The following is a 23476-nucleotide window of genomic DNA, read 5'->3' as shown; positions in this document are numbered from 1 at the left end:
TTTGATTGGCTATTAGTTGAAGCAGTTCAGCTATGGTCCCTTTTAGTTCTTTGATGACCCTCGGATGGATGCCATCCGGTCCCGGGGATTTATCGCTCTTAAGCCTATCAATCTGCCTGCATACCTCTTCTAGACTGACCGTTAACCCTGTTAGTTTCCCGTTTTTACTTCCAGCATATAGCCTGATTGGTTCCGGTATGCTGTATATATCCTCTTCGGTAAATACAATGTGTTTAGTCTGTCAGCAATTGCTTTGTCCTCTTTTAGCGTTCCCTTTATTCCTTGGTCATCCAATGGTCCCTCCGCTTCCTTTGTGGGTCGTTTCCCCTTGATATATCGAAAGAACGGCTTGAAGTTTTTTGCTTCATTGGCTATTTTTTCCTCGTAGTCTCTTTTGGCCCCTTTTACTGCCTTATGGTACCTGTGTTGATGTGCCATAAGGCAGTAATTTAACCAATATTAAAATGCTATTTCAAGCATTTCAGTTGAAGCAGTGATTTCACACAGACCCGCGATGACCACAACGGAAAAGAAACCAGGATTTAAATCCTGTACAACTTGTGCGGCAAGGATGTCTATCACAGACCCGCACCAACTTTGCCTTAAGTGCTTGGGATCGCAGCACAATTCAGACTCTTGTCTGCAGTGTGCTGCTCTAACTAAACGAGCATGCAAGGCCAGGGAAAACAAATGGAAGCTCCTCCTTCAAGACCCTGCTTATACTCAACCATGCTCTTCAGCTACTCTGCCCACAAAGTCAGCGAGCCCAGCACAAAACTCACCTCCTGCATTTAACTCACAGCAAGGAGAAGTGAATAATGACATCGTACACGCCATGCTTCACGGTTTACACGATTATCCTCATGCTCCCCTGAATACATACACCGGCACCATCTAGCAGAGGCGAGCCATCGGCGTTTTCCAAGGGCGGAGCATCGACGTCATAAGGAGGAGGGCTCTCGGCGTTATAGACACTATGCCTATCCTCATCATACAGAGGTCCAGTTGAGGCGTCAATCAACTGATAGACACCGGCATCATCTGCATCATGCTCATTCACCAGCAGAGCAGAAGCACAGCCATCAATCAGCAGACTGACGTCATCAGGAGGATCTGCACCATTCACATACAGCACAGCAGAAACACAGCCGACCAACGTCATCAGGAACATAAGAACATAAGAAACGCCTTCACCGGATCAGACCTTGGTCCATCTAGTCCGGCGACCCGCACACGCGGAGGCCCAGTTAGGTACTCCCTGTTGGAGACTCGGATTTCCCGTATCCCTCGATATGATTTGCACGGAGGTGTGCATAGTCTCTGTCACAACCTCCTCCGGAAGAGCATTCCAAGCGTCCACCACTCTCTGTGTGAAACAGAACTTCCTGATTTCACCATATTGGGGGTCAGGAGGCTGGACTTCAGCCACAAAGTCATCTATCAACACATCAGGAGCAGCAGTCAGACAGACATCTGCACAGATCTAATAGCAGAAAACGACATTCCCTGGACTATCTCTGCAACTGCAAGCTCAATTTCTGCTGCAAGCAGAGAAAGCTCCCCTGATCCAATTCCTTCGCCTCCTAAGAGGCAGTGCATACTCAAAAGAAAGCACATATCATTGTCTCCTCAGCATTTATCACTGTCTCCTCCATGTCTTTCAGGCAATGAAGGTTTACCTTCAAATCCTTTCATTTCCACTCCTTTCCAACAGCCTCACATTGGTTCTGATTCTATAACAAAAGTATTATCACCACCTCAACGTCACCCAGTTTTCACTGAGTTATGGAGGAAATTTTTAGAGTATCACTATGGCATGCAATCTCCCAATACAACTCCGTAACCTATTAATCCTAAGATAACTCAGGAGACTCAGCCCCCTCCATCAGATAAAGTAATTCCACAACCGGTTACTAATTCATCAACTGACTCACTGCCCCAAATTTCTTCAGATCAAATCACAACTATGACCATGTTATCTGATCCTTCTCCGTCTATGCTAGAAAACCAGGAACCACCAGAGGACACTTCCTGTCCTACATTCCTACAAAAGGTAGTCAAGAAATTAGCCTTACCACTTTCGGATAAGCCTGATCCGAGGAGTAAATATCTTAAAGCCCTAAAGTACTTAGAAGTACCCAAGGCGCTCATTGCTCTGTCTCGCCAACATTTGGTAATTATAGAATCAGCACTTAAGGGTGCCAAAATTACCCATAGTATCAGCAATGCTCCACCTGGCAAAGATCATAAATTATTGGATCTTGTTTCTAGGAAAGTCTTTCAAAATGCAATTTGGTATGCCGCATGGCAAATCATCGATTTCATATTACGCAGTATCTATTTGAGCTACTTGAGCAGCTAGAACAATCAACCATAATCTGCAAAGGCAGGACCCAGCAGCGAGGAAGGCCCGAAGCAAGCAGGAGCAGCGAGTTGAACGCCTCCCTCCCTGTCCTATCTCCCGCCGCTGCCGCTCTAGCCCGAAACAAGCAGGAGCAGCGAGTTGAATGCCTCCCATGTTCTGGGGCTCTAACATTGTGCTTGCCAGCTTCGCATATCCTCCCTCCCTCCAGTTTTGTCAGAGAAGGGTTGGGAAGCCGACAAGCACATCGTTAGAGTCCTGGAGCATGAGCGAAGTCGCTTGCAGGCTACAGCAGGAGATAAGGCAGCTGCCCTGTTTGCTCCCCTCCAATGCCGGGCAATTTTTGCGGAGGCCACAGCCCCTGTGCCCCCCCCCCCCGTTCTGATTCCTATGTAAAGGGGTACACTTAAATGTTAGTGACACGTATGGCCAATAAGCATGATTCTTTGTATATGGTGTGTGCCTTTTATAGAATCACACTATGCGCTCTTCTAGTTGACATTGATTTTCTTGGTGCTATATATAGAATCAAGCTCTTAGTACATCTGACAGTTGGTATATTTGCCATCAGATAGACATTATTCATTTTTATATGTTTTGAAAAATTTTTTCCAGTCAAACTACGTGAAAACATCAATATGGATTCACCAGAAGGAAGCCCGAAATCTATTAGTCCCGTATTCATGAAGGTACGATATATTTTTAGAAGCACAACGCAAGTGAAGTGAATTATTTATTAGGTTTTATTAACCACTTTATAAAGAGATTCAACTAAGGTAGTATACAATCTGTATAGCTTGATATAAACAATTTGCATTGTGGTATCAGCAAAATAGTAATAAAATGACCACACAAAATCATAAAATGCATGTAAAAAAGTGGTAATTTTGGGGTTTGGCAATTAAATTTTAACAATAGCAATAATATGGTACAGTATCAAAAATAGGGGGGAGGGGGATAGGCCTTAATATAATTCTTTTTCTGTGTGGTTTACACAATAAGTGTGGTTTACATATTTTAGCCAGATCTGAAAAGGTTATCATGCTGTTATACCAGGCCATGGTATGCCTCCACCTGGAATACTGCGTCCAACACTGGTCGCTGTACATGAAAAAGGACATAGTACTACTCAAAAGGGTCCAGAGAAGAGCGACAAAAATGGTTAAGGGACTGGGGGAGTTGCCGTACAATGAGAAGCTAGAGAAACTGGGCCTCTTCTCCCTTGAGAAGAGAAGACGGAGAGGGGACATGATCGAAACATTCAAGGTATTGAAAGGAATTGACTTAGTAGAGACAGAGAGACTGTTCACCCTTTCCAAGGTGAAGAGAACGAGAGGGCACTCGCTAAAGTTAGAAGGGAAAAGATTCCATACAAACGTAAGGAAGCTCTTCTTCACCCAGAGAGTGGTAGAAATCTGGAACGCTCTTCCAGAGGCTGTTATAGGGGAAAGCACCCTTCAGGGATTCAAGACAAGGTTGGATAAGTTCCTACTGAAACAGGACATATGCAAGTAAGGCTAGACTCAAATAGGGCACTGGTCTTTGACCTATGGGCTGCTGCATTAGCTGGGCATGATGGACCACTGGTCTGACCCAGCAGCGGCAAATCTTATGTTCTTATTTTGTACCTGGATGCAACAAAGTGTTAGGTGACTTGCCCAGAGTTACCAGGAGCTGCAGTGGGAATCAAGCTTACAATCTCATGGTGCTGAAGCATCTCTTCTAACCACCACCAGGCCACTCCTTCACTCATTAAAAACAGCACAGTGAGATTTGCATTGTCAGTGCAGTAATGTGTAACATCTTAATAGAAAGGCATAAGAACACAAGAATAGCCATACTGGTTCAAACCAATGGTCCATCTAACCCAGAATCCTCTTTCCACAGTGGCCAATCCAAGTCACAAGTACCTGACAAAAACCCAAATAGTAGCAACATTCCATGCTATCAATCCCAGGGCAAACAGTGGTTTCCTCTATGTCTGTCTCAATAGCAGATTATAGACTTCCTCTAAGAACTTGTCCAAACCATTTTTAAACCCATCTACATTAACTGCTGTTACTATATTATCTGGCAATTTGTTCCAGAGCTTAACTATTCTCTGAGTGAACAAATATTTCCTCCCAATTAGTTTTAAAATTATTTTTCAGTAACTTCATTGTGTCTTCTAGTTTTTCTAACTCTTGATGAAATAAAAAAAATGGACTCTCTTATACCTGTTTACCACTCAGGATTTTGTAGACTTCAAACATATTTCCCCTCACTCGTCTCTTTTCCAAGCTGAACAGCCCTAACCTCTTTAGTTTCCCCTCATATGAGAGGAGTTTCATCCCCTTTACCATCTTGATTGATTTTTAAAATTCCGCTATATCTTTTTTAACATATAGCGACCAGAATTGAATGCAATACTCAAGGCAAGGTCACATCATGGAGTGACACAGAGGCATTATAACATTCTTAGTCTTATTTACCATCCCTTTTTTAAATAATTCCTAGCATCTTGTTTGCTTTTTGGCTACCGCCACATATTGGGCAAAAGGTTTCAGCATATTGTCTATGATGACCCCTAGATCTTTTTTGTGGGCAATGATCTATAAGGTGGACCCTAGTATCTGGTAACTGTGATTTGGGTTATTCTTTCCAATGTGCATCACTTTTCATTTGTCTGCTTTAATTTTCATCTGTCATATGGATTCTCAGTCTTCAAATTTCTTAAGGTCTGCCTGCAATTTTTCACAGTCCACATGCATTGTAACAACTTTGAACCTCTTAATGTCATCTGCAAATTTAATCACCTCACTCATTGTTCCAGTTTCCAGTTCATTTATAAATATGTTAAATAGCATTGGTCCCCTTTCAGATCCCTGTGGCACTCCACTATTTATTCTCCTCCATTGAGAAAAATGGCCATATAACCCTACTTCCTGTTTTCTGTCCAATAACCAAGTCCTAACCACGACAAAACATTGCCTCCTATCCCATGACTCTTTAATTTTCTCAGGAGCCTTTCATAAGGAACTTTGCTAAAAACTTTCTGAAAATATAGATATACTTCGGCATCCAGCTCACCTTTATTCACACCTTCAAAGAAATGCAGCAAATTGGTAAGGCAAGATCTCCCTTGGCTGAACCCATGCTGACTCTGTCCTATTAAATCATGTACCATGTTTGTCTATGTGTTTCTTAATTTTATTTTTATTATTTTTTTCTTTATAATCTTTATTTATTTTCAAACTTTTAACAAGTATACAAATATGACCATAAATAATATTGAAAACATCACTTGTAAATCTATCAAGAAAAACATAAATTGTATATATAAACCCATATCCCACCCCACTTCCCTATTATTATTAAAATGAGCAATATAATAAGGACCCTTCCCCCTCTCTATTTATGGTGTATATTTCAATAGAAAAACTGGTGTTTAAACATCACAAAAAGATGTCAATGGCTCCCATATTTTAATAAAAGTCTTATAATTTCCATTTTGTACAGCGAATGATCTTTCCATTTTAAACATGTGACATAATAAGTTCCACCAAAAGTTGTAATTAAGTCTCCTGCAATCCTTCCAGTTGTTGGTGATATGATTAATAAAAGTTTATTATTAAATTATGATATCTGACTCTTTTTTCTCATAGCTGTTCCAAATAATACCATATCATAAGATAATGCAATATTAGCAATCCAGCAAGTAAAGGAAATACAAGGTATACCTCATTCAGATAGAGAATACAAAATATCAGCTTATGCTGATGATTTATTATTATATTTGAGGAATCCAGAATCCACCATTCCAAATTTGCTTGAACTAATTGAAAAATTTGGAAAATTTTCAGGATATAAGATAAATTGGAATAAATCAGAAATACTACCATTGAATGTACATTGTACAAAAGGTTTATTTAATACATTCTCTTTTGTTTGGAAAGAGGATACTATTAAATATCTTGGAATTTGGATTTCAAAAAATTTAGAAGACACAATGAAAATTAATGAAAAAAGTTTATTAAAAAAAGTGACAGAGATGTGTGAACAATGGAATCCTTTACATTTATCTTGGTGGGGAAGAGTACAAACAGTTAAAATGATGATCTTGCCTGTAGTTTGTTACCAAATGGGAATGATACCAGTTTTCTTTCAAGAATCTTTTTACTCAAAGTTAAATAAGGTATTGACAAAATTTATTTGGCTTGGGAAAAATCCCAGAATTGCTTTAGTGACATTACAAAGACCAATTGCGGAGGGAGGGGTAAATTTTCCCAACTTCTATAGGTATCATCAAGCCTATATTTTACGTCAAGGTATGTATTGGATCCTCCCAGAGCCCACTGATAATATTCCAGATTGGTTCTGGCTTGAATGGAGACTCATGTTTCCTTTACGTCTTAGTCATGTAGTTAGTATCAAAATGCCAAGGCTATACAAAGAACATAAAATATTTATGGATACATGGAAAACTTTAAGATACATAAGTAATCTAACTCCTATTCCAATTAGCAAATCAACAACTCAAACAATTTGGTTAAACCCCAAGATCAAAATAGGCGGTTTCAAAATAATCTGGAAAGATTGGACGATAGCAGGTATTCGCAGTTTAGATGATATAATAAAAAATGGAAAGTTGCTGGAGTTTTCACAATTGCAACATAAATTTGATCTTAAAAAAACACAATATTTTAGATGGTTGCAATTGAAGCAATCCATTCAGGTAGGGTTCCCTGAATGGAAAAATCTTACTAATTATCACAGTTTGGAATTCCTATGTTTCCAGATTAATTCAACAGGTCATGAAGCTGCACAGTGGTATAAATTAATATCCGATTATATAAATAAAAAACCAAAAAATGGTCTTAGAGACATTTGGAGCATTGAGATAAAGCACCAAATTAGTGCATCTCAATGGCCACGACTTTGGTCTTGGAGAATAAAATGTACGGTGTCAGCATCTATGAGACAAACTTGGTTTTTTCTTTTGCATAGAGCTTTATGGACCCCTACACGTTTACATAGAATTGATAGCTCTAAATCTAATAGATGCTGGCATTGTCATGTTGAAATTGGGACATTAGACCATCTTTTATTCTATTGTCCATTTATCTTAACATTCTGGAAATCAATCTGGCCCCAAATAAATAGGATGTTAGAAAATCCGATAGCTTTGACATATGATACCATATTATTTGGAACAACTATGAGAGCAAGAAGTCAAATATCATCAAATAATAACAAACTTCTTTTTATTTTAACTGGAATAGCAATACAACAAATCACATTCAATTGGAAAAAACATGACAGATTAAATTACACATTCTGGTGGAATTCTGTATGCCATATATACAAAATGGAGCTCACTATAGCAACACAAAAAGGACATATAAATGAATTTCAAAAAATATGGAAACCATTAACTGAATATTGTAAAGAATGATTAATTTTCCCATATATAGAATTTGATTAGAGGAAAAATAGATGAGATCATATTTCTAAATATTATATAATATATTAATACTTGATATATAATATGATATATAGAAAGAATAATTTTAAAAATTTTATTCATATATTACTGAATAGAAGGGAGGGGGGAGGGGATGGGATATTATTATATTAACTAAGAATTATATAAATTTAGTTTTCTGAAATATTAGTATGAATTTTATTTTTTTTTTTTTTTGATGTAACATATGAAAATGAATAAAGATTTCTCATTCTGTATTGATAGGGAGGGAGGGATGGGAAATTATTATATTCAATAATAAAAATAATTGTATAAATTTAAATTTCTTACAAAATATTATAACTTTATAATATATTGATTATCCCAGGACAAGCAGGCAGCTATTCTTGACTGATGGGTGACGGCACCGACGGAGCCCCGGTACGGACAATTTTAGAGTGATCTCACTCTAAGAACTTTTAGAAAGTTCTAGCTCGGCCGCACCGCGCACGCGCGAGTGCCTTCCCGCCCGACAGAGGCGCGCGGTCCCTCAGTTTCTTAGTTTCCGCGGAGCTAAGAAGACGCGTTTTCAACGGCTGTTGAAATTTTTTCCTTAACTTGCCTTCCCGCTCGCGTAAACGTTTGATTTCTTTCACCTTTCTTTTTTTTTCTTCAATTTCGGTTTTTCCCCGGCGGGGCCTTCTGCCACCATCGAAGCCTCGGCCTTCGATTTGGCGGAAGCCGTTTTCCCTTTCATGCCCCCTCAACCGGGTTTTAAAAAGTGCCAGCGGTGTGCTAGGCCTATATCTCTCACGGACCCACACAACTGGTGCTTGCAGTGTTTGGGTCCTGAGCATCAGGCCTCTTCTTGCACCCGCTGTGCTACTTTAAAGAAAAGAACTTTAAAAAATCGCTTAATTCAACAGCGTTTGTTATTCGGTGCCGAGATGTCCGACCCCGTTCCTTCGACTCCGGCTTCGGCACCGCTTCAGTCGGCACCCTCGTCTTCGACGCCGCGTGATTCCACACCGGCATCCCAACAGTCAGGTAAGCCGGCTAAGAAGCCTTCCCCGCTGGAACGTCTTCCGGCCTCGAGTGCAGTGAGCCCAGTCCTGCCGCCGGTTAGACGCCAGCGGAAGCGCTCCGCCCCTATTGAGGTGAGTCCCTCGACATCGGGCTCCTCATCTCCGGGGCGTAGAGCGGCACCGCAGGTACCGCAGAAGAAAAAAGCGGTACCGGTGCCATCCCTCGATGACCGCATTACGGCCATCCTTCATGTGCAGCTTAAGGAGCAATTAGAACGACTCCTTCCTGCTATAATGACACCGAACCTTCCGGTGCCAGTCCGCACCGAGCCATCGGTACCGGTTGTACATCAACCCGTGTCGGTACCGGTTGTCGAACCTGTCTTGCCTGCTTCTACTGTCTCGGTACCGCTTCACCTAACTTCATCGGTATCGATGCCAGTCCTTGCACCGGAGCCGACAGCTCACCATCAATCGGTACAGACTTCGGCACCGGTGCGACCGATAACATCGCCTGACTCGGTATCGATGAGGTCGGGTAAGTCGGTACGCAAAACCCGACACATGCAAACATCGACACCTGAGTCTCGGGACCATTCTTCCCATGTCAGAGACCCTGATCTGTGGGGGGACTCAGAGGAACCCTTTCTTTCTGAAGGAGAATGTTCCTCAGAGGAGGAGGATTCGGCTCTCCCTGACCCATCCTCCAAACAGACCACTTCCTCTTTCTCCAATTTCTTGAAAGAGATGTGTGAGTCTTTGTCCATTCCTTTGGAGGCTGAATCCAAAAAGTCTAAAGCTTTTTTGGATGCCCTTGATTTTGATCAGCCTCCAAAGGAATTTTTGAAGCTTCCCCTTCATGACATCTTGAGGGAAACTTTCTATAAAAATTTAGAGACTCCTTTAACTGTTCCAGGGGCCCCACGTAAACTGGATTCTCTATACAAGGTAATTCCCATTCCTGGGTTCGACAAGCCTCAACTTCCACACGAATCCTTATTTGTCGAATCCACCCTTAAAAAGACTTCAGGAGCCAGTGTATATGCATCTGTCCCTCCTGGCAGAGAAGGAAGGGCCATGGATAAATTCGGTAAGAGGCTCTACCAAAACGCTATGTTAGCAAATAGAGCTAGTAATTATGCTTTTCATTTTTCTTTTTATTTAAAGCATCTCCTTACCACCATGGCTTCCTTCGAGAAGTATCTTCCTTCAAGAAAACATCCATCTTTTCACTCCTGCTTGTCGTCTCTATTCCAACTTCGTAAGTTTATGGTTAGGTCCATATATGACACCTTTGAACTTACATCCAGAGCGACAGCTATGTCGGTGGCTATGCGCCGTTTGGCCTGGCTTCGGGTATCCGAGCTTGATGTTAACCATCAAGATCGGTTAGCCAACGCCCCATGCCTAGGGGATGAGCTCTTTGGGGATTCCATGGACTCTACCACCCAAAAGCTCTCGGCTCATGAGACGCGCTGGGATACCCTGCTCAAGAATAAAAAGAAGCCTCCTCCACCAAGACCATACAGGCAGCAATCGGCTTATCAACGCCGTTTCACAGCCCGTCCATTGCCTACCACTGCTCAACAACCTCGACGTCAGAGGCAACAGCAACGTCAGCCTCCCCGACAGCAGCAACAGCAGCAACCTGCGAAACAACCTCCTCAGCAGAAGTCACAGCCCTTTTGACTTCATTCTCCGCAGTATAGCCAGTATCCCTGTTCCTGTTCTCCTGCCTCAACCAATAGGAGGTCGACTTTCTCTGTTCTTCAGCCGGTGGGAAGTAATCACTTCGGACCAATGGGTCCTCAACATCATCCGCCACGGCTACTCTCTCAACTTTCAGACTCTCCCACCTCAAAGCCTGCCAAAAGAGTCTGCTTTGCACAGTCCTCAATCAGCCCTCCTTATTCAGGAGGTCCAATCCCTCCTCCTTCTGAACGCTATAGAGGAAGTTCCTCTAGATCAAAAGGGGCAGGGATTCTACTCCCGTTACTTTCTAGTTCCCAAAAAGACAGGAGATCTCAGACCCATCCTGGACCTTCGCGATCTCAACATTCATCTAGTAAAAGAAAAATTCAAGATGCTTTCTTTAGCCATACTTTATCCCCTTCTAAATCAAAACGACTGGCTATGCTCCCTCGATCTCAAAGAGGCTTACACTCACATACCGATCAATGTAACCTCAAGACCATATCTCCGATTCATGATCAATCATTGTCATTACCAGTACAAGGTGCTGCCCTTCGGTCTCGCCTCATCTCCAAGGGTATTCACCAAATGTCTCATTGTGGTGGCGGCTTTTCTGCGCTCTCACCACCTGCAGGTATTTCCTTACCTGGACGATTGGTTGATCAAAGACACTTCTGCCCAAGCGGTCCTTCTGGCCACCAACCAAACCATCCAGTTTCTGCAACTTCTGGGATTCGAGATCAATCTACCCAAATCTCATATCATTCCCACTCAGAGACTTCAATTCATTGGAGCGATCCTAGACACACTCCTCATGAGAGCTTTCCTGCCATCCAATCGGCTTCAGACCCTTCAGTCTCTATGTCACCAGGTACTTCCTCTGCCGTCCATCTCAGCAAGACAAATGATGGTGCTCTTGGGACACATGGCATCCACAGTTCATGTCACACCTCATGCCCGTCTTCACCTGCGCACTCCTCAATGGACCCTTGCGACCCAGTGGTCCCAAGCGTCGGACTCTTGCTCACGACACATATCTGTGACATCATCTCTTCGTCAGTCTCTGCAATGGTGGTTGGTATCCTCAAATCTATCCAGAGGTCTTCTGTTCCATCAGCCTCCTCATCAACTAGTCATCACCACCGACGCCTCTCTGTACGCATGGGGAGCTCACTTGAACGAGTTCCAGACTCAGGGTCTTTGGTCAGCCCAGGAAAAGAAGCATCAAATCAATTTCCTGGAACTCAGAGCGATGTTTTACGCCCTCAAGGCCTTTCAACACCTTCTCTTTCCTCAGGTCCTTCTGTTGTGCACAGACAATCAGGTTGCGATGTACTACATCAACAAACAGGGTGGGACAGGCTCTCGCCTTTTATGCCAGGAAGCCCAAAAGATCTGGAATTGGGCCATAGACCATCATCTCTTCCTGAAAGCTATTTACATTCAGGGGAAACAGAATTCATTAGCGGACAAACTCAGCAGAATTCTCCAGCCTCACGAGTGGACACTCGACCCTGTAACTCTACAGTCTATCTTCACTCAATGGGGCACTCCTCAGATAGACCTCTTTGCAGCTCCTCACAATCACCAGCTGCCCCGTTTCTGCTCAAGACTTTACTCTCCACACCGTCTCACAGCAGATGCTTTTCTCCTCGACTGGTCGAATCTGTTCCTGTACGCCTTCCCTCCTCTACCTCTCATGTTGAGAACCTTGTTCAAGCTCAAGAGGGAACGAGCCACCATGATTCTGATTGCTCCGAGGTGGCCCAGGCAACATTGGTTCTCCCTTCTACTTCAACTCAGTTCCAGGGAACCTTTTCTTCTTCCTCTGTTTCCTTCTCTGCTTACGCAACAGCAGGGAACCCTTCTGCATCCCAACCTCCAGTCTCTACACCTGATGGCTTGGTATCTCTCGGGCTGAACTCGACTGATACTCTTTTGTCTCAGCCCGTTCGTTCCATTCTGGATGCCTCCAGGAAACCAGCCACTCTACAATGTTACCATCAAAAGTGGACGAGGTTTTCTTCCTGGTGTCTTCTTCATCACCTTGATCCCACTTCCCTAGCGGTGGAGACGTTGTTGGATTATCTTCTTTCTTTGTCTGATTCTGGCCTGAAGTCCTCTTCCATCAGGGTCCACCTCAGTGCCATTGCAGCTTTTCATGAGCCAGTCCATGGAAAACTTCTTTCAGCTCATCCCCTGGTATCCAGGTTCATGCGTGGGCTTTTCAATGTGAAACCACCTCTTAAAGCCCCTCCGGTTATCTGGGATCTCAATGTGGTTCTTTCAGCTTTAATGAAACCTCCATTTGAACCTTTAGCTACCTCTCCTTTCAAATTTCTCACTTGGAAGGTACTTTTTCTTATTGCCATTACCTCTGCCAGGAGGGTCAGTGAGCTTCATGCACTGGTTGCAGATCCACCTTTTACGGTTTTTCACCATGACAAGGTGGTTCTGCGTACACATCCAAAGTTTCTCCCCAAGGTTGTTTCTGAATTTCATCTCAACCAATCTATTGTTTTACCTGTTTTCTTTCCAAAACCTCATTCTCATTCTGGGGAACAAGCTCTGCATACTTTGGATTGTAAAAGGGCTCTTGCTTACTATCTGGAGCGTACGAAACCCCACAGATCAGTTCCCCAACTCTTTCTGTCCTTTGATCCGAATAAATTGGGACGTCCTGTTTCTAAACGTACGTTGTCTAATTGGCTTGCAGCGTGCATTTCATTCTGTTATGCTCAGACCGGACTGACACTGGAAGGTTCTGTCACAGCCCATAAAGTCAGAGCAATGGCAGCATCTGTAGCTTTCCTCCGTTCCACTCCTATTGAGGAAATCTGCAAGGCTGCTACTTGGTCCTCAGTTCACACTTTTACATCTCATTATTGTCTGGATACATTCTCCAGAAGGGATGGTCACTTCGGCCAATCTGTTTTGCAAAATTTGTTTTCCTAATGGCCAACCTTCCCTCCATCCCTCTTTTTGTTAGCTTGGAGGTCACCCATCAGTCAAGAATAGCTGCCTGCTTGTCCTGGGATAAAGCACAGTTACTTACCGTAACAGGTGTTATCCAGGGACAGCAGGCAGATATTCTTGCGTCCCACCCACCTCCCCGGGTTGGCTTCTTAGCTGGCTTATACTAACTGAGGGACCGCGCGCCTCTGTCGGGCGGGAAGGCACTCGCGCGTGCGCGGTGCGGCCGAGCTAGAACTTTCTAAAAGTTCTTAGAGTGAGATCACTCTAAAATTGTCCGTACCGGGGCTCCGTCGGTGCCGTCACCCATCAGTCAAGAATATCTGCCTGCTGTCCCTGGATAACACCTGTTACGGTAAGTAACTGTGCTTTTTCTAAAGAAATGTTAAATTTGATATTAATTTGTGAGTTAATCAAGTGTGTTTATTCAAGTTTATAATGAATTTATTTAAAACACTTGTTGTAACATAAGAAAATGAATAAAGATTTATAAAACAAAACAAAAGATAATGCAACATGATTTTCCAATAAACAATTTACTTGGTCCCAGATGGAATTCCAAAAGGCTAAGATATAGGGACAATAAAACAAAAGATGATCCAAAGTCCCTATTTCAAGATTACAATGCCAGCATTTATTAGACTTTGAACTATTCAACTTCTGTAATCTAACTGGGGTCCAAAATGCTCTATGCAAAAGAAAAAAGCATGTTTGTCTCATAGATGCAGACATTGTACATCTCATCCTCCAAGACCAAATTTGTGGCCATTGAGAAGCTGAAATCTGATGCTTAATCTCAATGCTCCAAATATCCCTAAGACCATTTTGAGGTTTTTTTTTTAACCAAATCATTAATAGTTTTAAACTACTGCGCAGCCTGGTGACCCAGAAAGTCTACCTGAAAGCATGAGAATTCCAAACTATATTGAGTATTAAGACTTTTCCATTCAGGGAACCCTGCCTGAATGGCCTGCTTCAATTGCAACCTTCGAAAAAACTGATTTATTGAGCCCAAATTTATGTTGCAATTGTGTAAAATCAAGCAGCTTACCATTTATTTATTTTTTTTTTTTTAAATCTTTATTCATTTTCATATCAAATAAGTGCTTAAAAATGAATTATAATGATAATTACAATATAGCACTATAATTGACTAACATATGAAGTATAATTTTTTTTATAAATATCCCACCCTCCCTCCCTTCATCCCATGTTCCATTTAAGTATTATATGCAATATTATACATCAATCACATAAACATCTCATATTTAATTATATCCCAAATCCCCCCTCCCCCCTTGAGTGTGCTAGATAATTCTAAGAAATAAAAGAAAAGGAACAGAAAAGAACAATGTCTATTCATCACAATATTTCTCCAATGGCCCCCATATCTTTGTAAATTTATTATATGTCCCTTTTTGTCAGTTTACCATTTAAAATAACATCATTTAAAGTCCGTATTCCTGCAATTATCCAATGCTTCCAGATGATCTTGAAACCGCCAATTTGAATCTTGGGGTTTAGCCAAATGGTTTGATTTGTTGACTTGCTGATAGGAATAGCAGTTAAGTTATTAACAAATCGTAAGGTTTTCCAAGTATCCATCAAAATTCTATTTGCCTTATATAATCTGGGCATCTTGATACTAAGAACATGACAAAGATGTAAAGGAAACATGAGTCGCCCTTCCAAATATAACCAATCTGGAGTCTATTCAATGAGCTCCGGGAGGACCCACTACATACCTTGACGTAAAATATAGGCCTGATGATACCTTTGGAAAATTTGGAAAATTGACCCCACCCTCCTTAATTGGCTTTTGTAAAGATACTAGAGCAATTCTGGGAGTTTTACCTAGCCAAACAAATTTAGTAAGTAACGAATTCAATTTTTTATAAAAAGATCCCTGAAAAAACACTGGTATCATTCCCATTTGATAACAAACCACAGGCAATATCATCATTTTAACCGTTTGAACTCTCCCCCACCAAGACAAATGTACGGATTCCACTGTTCACAATTCTGTTACCTTTTTTTAGTAACAGCTTTTCATTCTCCTTAACCGTGTCATCTAACGTGGTTTTAATCCAAATTCCTAAATATTTTAAACCATCATCTTTCCATACAAATGAGAATGTATCAAACATACTTTTTGTACAGTGTACATTAAGTGGAAGAATTTCAGATTTGCTCCAATTTATTTTATACCCTGAGAATTTTCCAAAATTTCCTATCAATTCTAGCAGGCAAGGAATGGATGTGTCAGGATTTCTCAAACACAATAATATATCATCTGCATACGCAGAGAGTTTATATTCCCACTCTTTACGAGGAATACCCTGTATCCCCTTTGCCTGTTGAATAGCTATCAATAAGGGTTCTAAGACAATGTCAAAAAGCAAAGGAGACAATGGACAGCCTTGTCTAACTCCCCTATGCAAATGAAAACAATCAGATAAATTGTTATTAATATATAATCTTGCCCTAGGGGAGCTATACAAAGTTTGAATCATTTGAATAAAACCTGAACCTATACCAAACCAATCCAATGTCTGGTACATGAATGTCTATTCTATTCTATCAAATGCCTTTTCCGCATCTAAAGATAGAGCAAAAGCCGACTCATTCATGTTTGTAGTCAAATTTAGTGTGTGAAAAGCCAATCTTGTATTACTACAAGAATGTCTGTTCGTAAGGAACCCAGTTTGGTGTATATCAATTATGAAAGGAAGAGCTTTAGCCAATCTTACTGCCAATATTTTAGCTAATAATTTTCCATCTACATTAATTAAAGATATAGGCCTGTAATCTGATACCAAAGTGGGATCTTTATTTTTTATAATGGTTTAAACTATTTTTCCCAGCACTGAAGTTAGGCTTACTGGCCTGTAATTTCCTGGATCACCCCTGGAACTCTTTTTAAAAATCAGCCACCCTCCAATCTTCAGGCACAACAGACAATTTTAGCGATAGGTTACAGTTTACTAACAGCTGATCAGCAATTTCATGTTTGAGTTCTTTCAGTACTCTGGGATGTATACCATCCGGACCAGGCAATGTATCCTCTCTAAATTGTCAATTTGGTTCAGTATATCTTCTAAGTTCACCAAGATTTCTTTCAATTCCTCTGCATCTTCAACCTTGAAAACCATTTCTGGTTCAGGTAGATTTGTGATAGGTTAGATAATGATTTTCCCATAATAAGATATTGGATAAGAGGGGTGATAAACAATTCATCATTATATCTTGTCATATTGAATGCAATTTTCAAAGGAAGGGGAGGGGGTGGGTTTATAATTAGAGTAATAGTTGGTATACTTATTAAGTATGATATGCTTTTTCAATATTATAATACATTATTATATAATAATATGTTGCATTTACAATGATCTATGAAGGATTATCAAGTGTGTACTCAATGAAATTGTATAAATTTATGTGATACACTTGTTGATATATGAAAAATGAATACAAAACTAAAACAAGGATAGATAAGTCAGAAGAATAGTTAAATCAGACAGGATAGATAATTCTAAAGGACTGGGACAAATAAGTGAGTGACCAAATTGAAGGCAAATTATACAGTGTATACAGTTGAATAAGTTATGTATAATTGGTCTCAGTTGCAGAGTGTGAGGCAAGAGATTACAGCTATTAAAGGCTTGGGAGAAGATCTAGGGCTCCTTTTACAAAGGCGTGCTTAGCACACACTAAAATGCCCTGCGTGCTAGCCTCTACCGCCTCCTTTTAAGCAGGCGGTAATTTTTCAGCTAGCGTGCGCTATAGCATTCACTAACCTTGTGCGTGCGCTAAAAAAGCTAGCTTCATGAAGTAGTCTTGAGTTAGGCATAGCTCCCCTGGGAGTGAATTCCAAACTACAGCAAGGAAATTATAATAGTTTCAAAAAGATTTGGGGGCCATTGATTGCATACTTTATTACATAGGACTAGATTTAATGTGGGGATGGGGAGGTATGTTATGCGATTTAATGGGTTTATTCCTGATGAATGGGATGGGTGGGGGAGGGGTCTTTTTTATATGCATTTGACAATAATTGTTAGAATGTCAAGTGATTTGTACGAATTATCTGACTGAATTTTGTACACTTGTTGCAAGAGTTAAAACTGAATAAAGAATTAAAAAAAAAAAACCCCAAAACAAAATGCATACCCATGCCCCTCCAATTAATTTTCCCCTAAACTCAAACCCCCGTCCAAGATCAGAGCTCCCCAAAATAACCGGAAGTATAATACACAGCTAGGAACTGACAGGCTTGAACTAGATCCCTGGGAAGCAGAATAGCTCCTCCTGGAAGACATTTGTTTTCTAATTCAGAGGTCACTGGTTCATAACTAAACAAAATCCAGGAGCAATAATAGAGACGTGTGTTAGAAATCTATGTGAAAACAAAAACTCCACAAGTTATTTTCTTCTATAATGTCACATCATCATATCTTAGCATTAGTATGTGCCAAGAATGTATACCAATGTGTAATAATAAATAGCGCTCAGTCACCAACCAAAAGTGTCATAAAAATGCCAGCATTTGGAGGACGGAAAAAGGGACTTCTTAGTGCTATGATGGTCCCTTTCTTGCAACCAATGCTGGCATTTTTGTGACACTTTTGGTTGGTGACTGAGCGCTATTTATTATTACACATTGGTATACATTCTTGGCACATACTAATGCTAAGATATGATGATGTGACATTATAGAAGAAAATAACTTGTGGAGTTTTTGTTGTCTCTGGTTCATGCCTCTCAGCTATCAACAATATGGGATAAATTCCTGAAACTTACTCCCCCTCCCCTTTATGAAGCTGCATTAGGCTTTTTTATCGCAGGCCATGACGGTAAAAGCTCAGATGTTCATAGAATTCTTATGAGCGTTGGAGCTATTGCCACTGTGGCCTGTGAAAAAAAAACCCCTAACGTCGCTTCATCAAAAGGGGGTTAATGCCACTCGATTTTATTAAAACATTTCTCCTATTCTGTATCTATGGGAAAAAGAACTTGTGGATTGATTTTCAAAAGGTTTGCTTAGCAAACTGAAAGTTAGGTAAATCGCTGTATTCAAAAAGCTTCCCTTGCTGCCCAACTAAATTTGCCCATTCAGATTCCCAGCCAGAAGAGGGGCAACTCGGGAGGAAGGTTTTTAATTTTAAACTTAGCTGATTGGAATTTAAGTGCTAACTAGCTAAATTTAGCTGATCAACTCAAGTTCCAAAAGTAACTGGACTAATTCTAACTGGTCAAATCTTGTCAAGCTAGATATTAGAAAGTTTTATTTATTTATTTTTTAAAAAAATCTTTATTCCCTTTTATTTCTTTCAACAAGTGTACAGTATTATTACAATTAATTTACACAACACACTTGGCATTCTTAAACAATATTATTATACATGTTTTTATTTCCCCCCCCCCCACCTCCCACCCTTTTCCATATCAATAAAATATTCCTTCCAAATTTATATATAATTATACATCCCTTTTTGATAATACAATTAATCTTTTTTTTTGAAAATATGTTTATTAAAGGATCAAAGCATACGAGAATGTACAGAACATGACCACACAATAGGGACATCATATACAATAAGCAAAGGTGCAGGCAGAGAATAAACAAACATGAATGAATCCACAACATGTCAACTCCCATGCAGATCCAATTTTAAAATGAAACCCCCCCTCCCAACCCCTCCCCCCCACCCCACGCACCCGGGATCCTTAACCAGCCTTAATAGGAGTTCCAATAATCCAAATAGGTTCTAGATTTCCAGCTCGCTGCCCCCTTACGATGCTGCCGTTCCCACCCAGCCATCAGAGACATATGAGCTCTCCACTGTTGCACCGCTGGTCACGTTGCACCAATCCAGTGGCGAAGAATCAGTTTCTTTGTGATTCCCAGGGCCACCAAAAGGAAGCGCCATCCAGGGTCGCTAACACCCGCCTCCACCAGGGGACCTGTGACACCCAACAGTAACGTCTTGTAAGACCAATCTATAGATAGTCCTATAACGTTTTCCAGCTCCTGCAGTACTGAAATCCACAGGGGCCCTACATATGAGCATTCCAAAAAGTGATATACCAAGGTGTCCCGACGAGCCGGACATCTGGGGCAACAGTCATCCGACCATAGCCCCATCCTCCGTCCCTTACATCTCGTTAAATAAGATTGGTGCAGAATCTGCAGATGCACTTCCCTCAAGCTCACATTAGGGGAGGCAGAGGCGCATTCCTGGAAACACCGCACCAAGTCGTCAGTAGTGACCTGCTCTCCCAATGCTGTAGTCCAATCCGTGGCCATGGCATCAATGAACCTATCAGACCATCTTTCCCTCCCCATTTTATACCACTCCGAGAGCGTGTTAAGGTCAGCTGGGGCGGACAAAAACTGGCGGTCCAAGGGTGTGAAAGTGGGCAGGCCGCCCCCCGACGAACAGAGCGCCAGGCAATAACTACGCATCTGCAGGTATGCTAGCATAGACCCTGCGGTCCAACCCCAGCGGTCCCGACATGCCAAAAAGGAGGGAACCGATCCTGACCCTACTTCAACCACCTGCCCCACAAAGCGACACCCAGACGCCCGCACTGAGGCAAAAAATGCATGCAACGAACCAGCAGGAAATTTAGGATTACCCACCAGCTCTGTAAAAGGTGAAGGACCCACCGCGCCCCCCAAGGAAGACCGCCACCAGCTCCAGGCCATTCGTAAGGGTCTAAGCATAGAAGGGCAGGGTCCCGCCCCATGCCACAGGAGGTTAAAAACTGACACCGGAGCTGACAAAATATACCAGAATCCAGCCGGGGCAAACCTGGCAACTCCCGTATATAATTCATGCACCCATCTCATCAAAGCAGCCACATTGTAAAGACGCAAGTCGGGCAAGTTCACACCACCCTGCTCTCACCCCCTAATCAATTTGTGATTGCCAATTTTTACCCGACGGGAACGCCATACAAAGGATGATACAACCCCCTTGTAAGTCTGCACATCTTTTTGTTTAACCCAAAGGGGCACCATTTGTAGTGGATACAGGAGTTTCGGCAAGAGGACCATCTTAATAAGGGCAACACGTCCCAGAGGCGAGAGGGGAAACTCCATCCATCTCCTACAGAGAGCTCGGACTGCATCTAATTTATCAAGTACATTCTTCCGATATACCACCCCCGGGTCCGCGTTCAGATAAATTCCCAGATATTTGAGCGTACCCTTAGACCATTGCAACGGAAAGGAAGGATCATGCTGCAAAACACACGGGGGACGGACCGCCAGAGCCTCTGATTTATCAAAGTTAATTCGCAACCCAGGAAAGGCTCCAAACCTCCTTATAAGATCAATTAAACGAGGAACCCCCTCTTCTGCATCGCCCAGAAAGATGAGCATGTCATCTGCAAACAAGTTAATTTTAAATTCTTGGGAACCCAACCGAATGCCACGCAAGTCGGGGCTCTGACGGAGCTTAGCCGCAAGAGGCTCTAGCGCCAAGACAAAAAGCATCAGAGAGAGGGGACAGCCCTGTCGCGTCCCCCTCTCGAGTTCAAAAGAAGAGGTAAGCTCCCCATTAATCAGGATTTGGGCCGTAGGATGAGCGTATAGCGATCAGGTCCCATTCAGAAAGCTCCCCATAATGCCGAGTTGAGGAAGAACCCAAAAAAGATAGTCCCATAGCACTTTATCGAACGCTTTTTCCGCGTCTAGACTGACTATAAGAGCATTCTTCTGTCCCGGGTGCTGCCCAACAAGTTCAGGATTCTGGAGCACCGAAAGCGCCCTCAGCACATTGGCAGAAGAATAGCGGCCCGGCACAAAACCTGCCTGGTCCGAATGAATTAAATTGGGCAAAACCCGACCCAGGCGAGCCGCCATAATAGCAGCGAACAACTTGATATCTTGATTGAGCAGAGAAATAGGTCTATAAGATCCCAGCTGATCTTCCGCTCGTCCTGGTTTCGGTAGAACCACAATATTAGCGTGAGTTAGTCTATGCGGAGGCAGTTCACCTCTGCTAAGAGCCCCACATAGGGCCTGAAAGGGGCCCACCACTCATATCCCCAACAATTTATAATATTCAGAACCCAGTCCGTCAGGCCCAGGGGCTTTAGCCAATTTTAAGGCCTGAATAGCTTGTTGGATCTCTAACCCTCGCACCGGGGCATTCAACACCTCCCGCTGCTCAGGACCCAAGGACGGAAGCTGTAGGTCCTTAAAGAAAGTCGTCCTCTGTTCTGTGTCACAGGTCCCCTTATCATATAGAGCCCTATAGTAGTCAACAAAACTCTGCTGTATCCCAGCTTGGGCAGTAATCTCTCTGCCATCAGGCGCCCGAATCTTTGAAATTATTTGCTTCGGAGCCCTGGAGGTAACCAGAGATGCAAGCAGTTTCCCCGCTTTGTTACCCCAGCGGTGGAGGCGATAGTTGTACAATCTAATATCTCTAAGGGCTCTGTCCGCCAATAAATCATTAATTTGCCTACGAAGATCAAAATATTGAGATCGATCTGCCGTGGCACCCGGAGCATGTAAACTCCCACGCATCGCGGCCAAACGTTGTGTTAAGTCCAACAGTGTCTTATCTTGGGCTCTGCGCTTGCGGGCAGTATACTCTATGATTTTACCACGCAGGACCGCTTTGCTTGCCTCCCAGAACACCACCTCTGATACATCAGAAGCAGGGTTGTCGTTCACAAAGAAATCCCATTGTTGTTCCAGGAAATCCTTAAACTCAGCATCTTCATATAACGTGGGATTCATACGCCAACTAGTAGTCGACCCCCGGGGCCCCGGCCTATCAATGAGCTCCAGCCAAACCAAGTGGTGATCTGACAAAACACCGTCTTCAATCACCACTCGTGGAATACCCGCCAGCAGAGAAGGAGCCACCAACAGGTAGTCCAGACGACTATGAACATCATGCGCTTGAGAGTGAAAAGTGAAGTCAGATTCAGTAGGATGCAGCGTGCGCCAGACATCTAGCAGACCCAGTTGGTGCATCACAAAGTTCACCCCCTTATGCTCGCCTCCTTTCACTCGAGGCTTAGGCGGCTTGCAATCAACAAGTGGGTCTGCAGTGATGTTAAAGTCCCCACCTAGCACCAATTGGTATTCAGAAAAAGGCGTCAAAGCCGCTACTAATACAGAAAAAAATCTATGAGAGTATACATTAGGTGCATAAAGAGAACAGAACACATATTTCTTCCCCAGAAAATCACCCGCCCAGATCACATATCGCCCCTCAGGGTCCTGTATTACTTTGTGCATAGTACAAGGATGTTTTTTATGAAAGAGGAGAGCAACACCTCGCTGTCTGGAGTTATAGGAAGCAAAAGCTACTTCCCCTACCCACTCCCTCTTCAGCTTAACATGTTCTGTCACACTGAGGTGCGTCTCCTGAAGCATTAAAACATCAACTTTTAATTTCTTACAGTATTGGAATAATTTGCTGCGCTTCACCGGGGAATGCAAGCCATCAATGTTAAAGCTGGCAATCTTAACAGAACTCACTATAGCAGTTAGTAAGAAGGAAGGTCCCCCTGAGACAACAGACCTGTGGGGCAGCAGCGCCGGCCTCCCAGCCAAACCGGCACGCCACCCACTGAATCATCAGAACATAGCTGGTCATAGACCCCCGGGTGCCCCCAATATACAACTCACCCCCCCCACCCCTCCCCCAACAAAACTTCCTGTTCCTTCAGATAAACCCCCCACCCCCCACAGATAGTCCCCTTATCCAGACCCCCTTTCCGTAACCCCTCCCCATCCCATAGCCACACTCTCGTCCACTCACTCATAACACCAACCCCCGCAGCAAACAAACACAGATACTCTCACTCCCCTCCCCAAAGCTCCCCCTCCCCCCCCATCCACCCCCATAACCAGGAAACCTATACCAAAACTATCCAGAACCTGCAAAGAGAGAAAAAGAACAAACAACCCAAGAATATGTGCATGGACAAAGAACTATAAACATATAACTGGAG

The 23476-nt window shown here is 42.5% G+C and overlaps 1 protein-coding gene across 5 annotated transcripts in view; it reads left to right on the top strand.

The window, feature by feature from the left end:
- CFAP54 (cilia and flagella associated protein 54) overlaps positions 1–23476 on the top strand; it is a 440387-nt gene that overhangs the window by 84649 nt on the left and 332262 nt on the right. For all 5 annotated transcript variants that reach the window (XM_033951153.1, XM_033951154.1, XM_033951152.1 and 2 more), the window contains exon 16: positions 2978–3051. In XM_033951153.1, the coding sequence (XP_033807044.1) occupies positions 2978–3051 (74 nt within the window). The remainder of the gene's footprint in view (positions 1–2977; positions 3052–23476) is intronic.

The sequence above is a fragment of the Geotrypetes seraphini genome, chromosome 7, assembly GCF_902459505.1.
Source record: "Geotrypetes seraphini chromosome 7, aGeoSer1.1, whole genome shotgun sequence".
Classification (NCBI taxonomy): domain Eukaryota; kingdom Metazoa; phylum Chordata; class Amphibia; order Gymnophiona; family Dermophiidae; genus Geotrypetes; species Geotrypetes seraphini.
The sequence above is the reverse complement of the archived record's forward strand: the minus strand, read 5'-3'. Positions and strand labels throughout refer to the sequence as shown.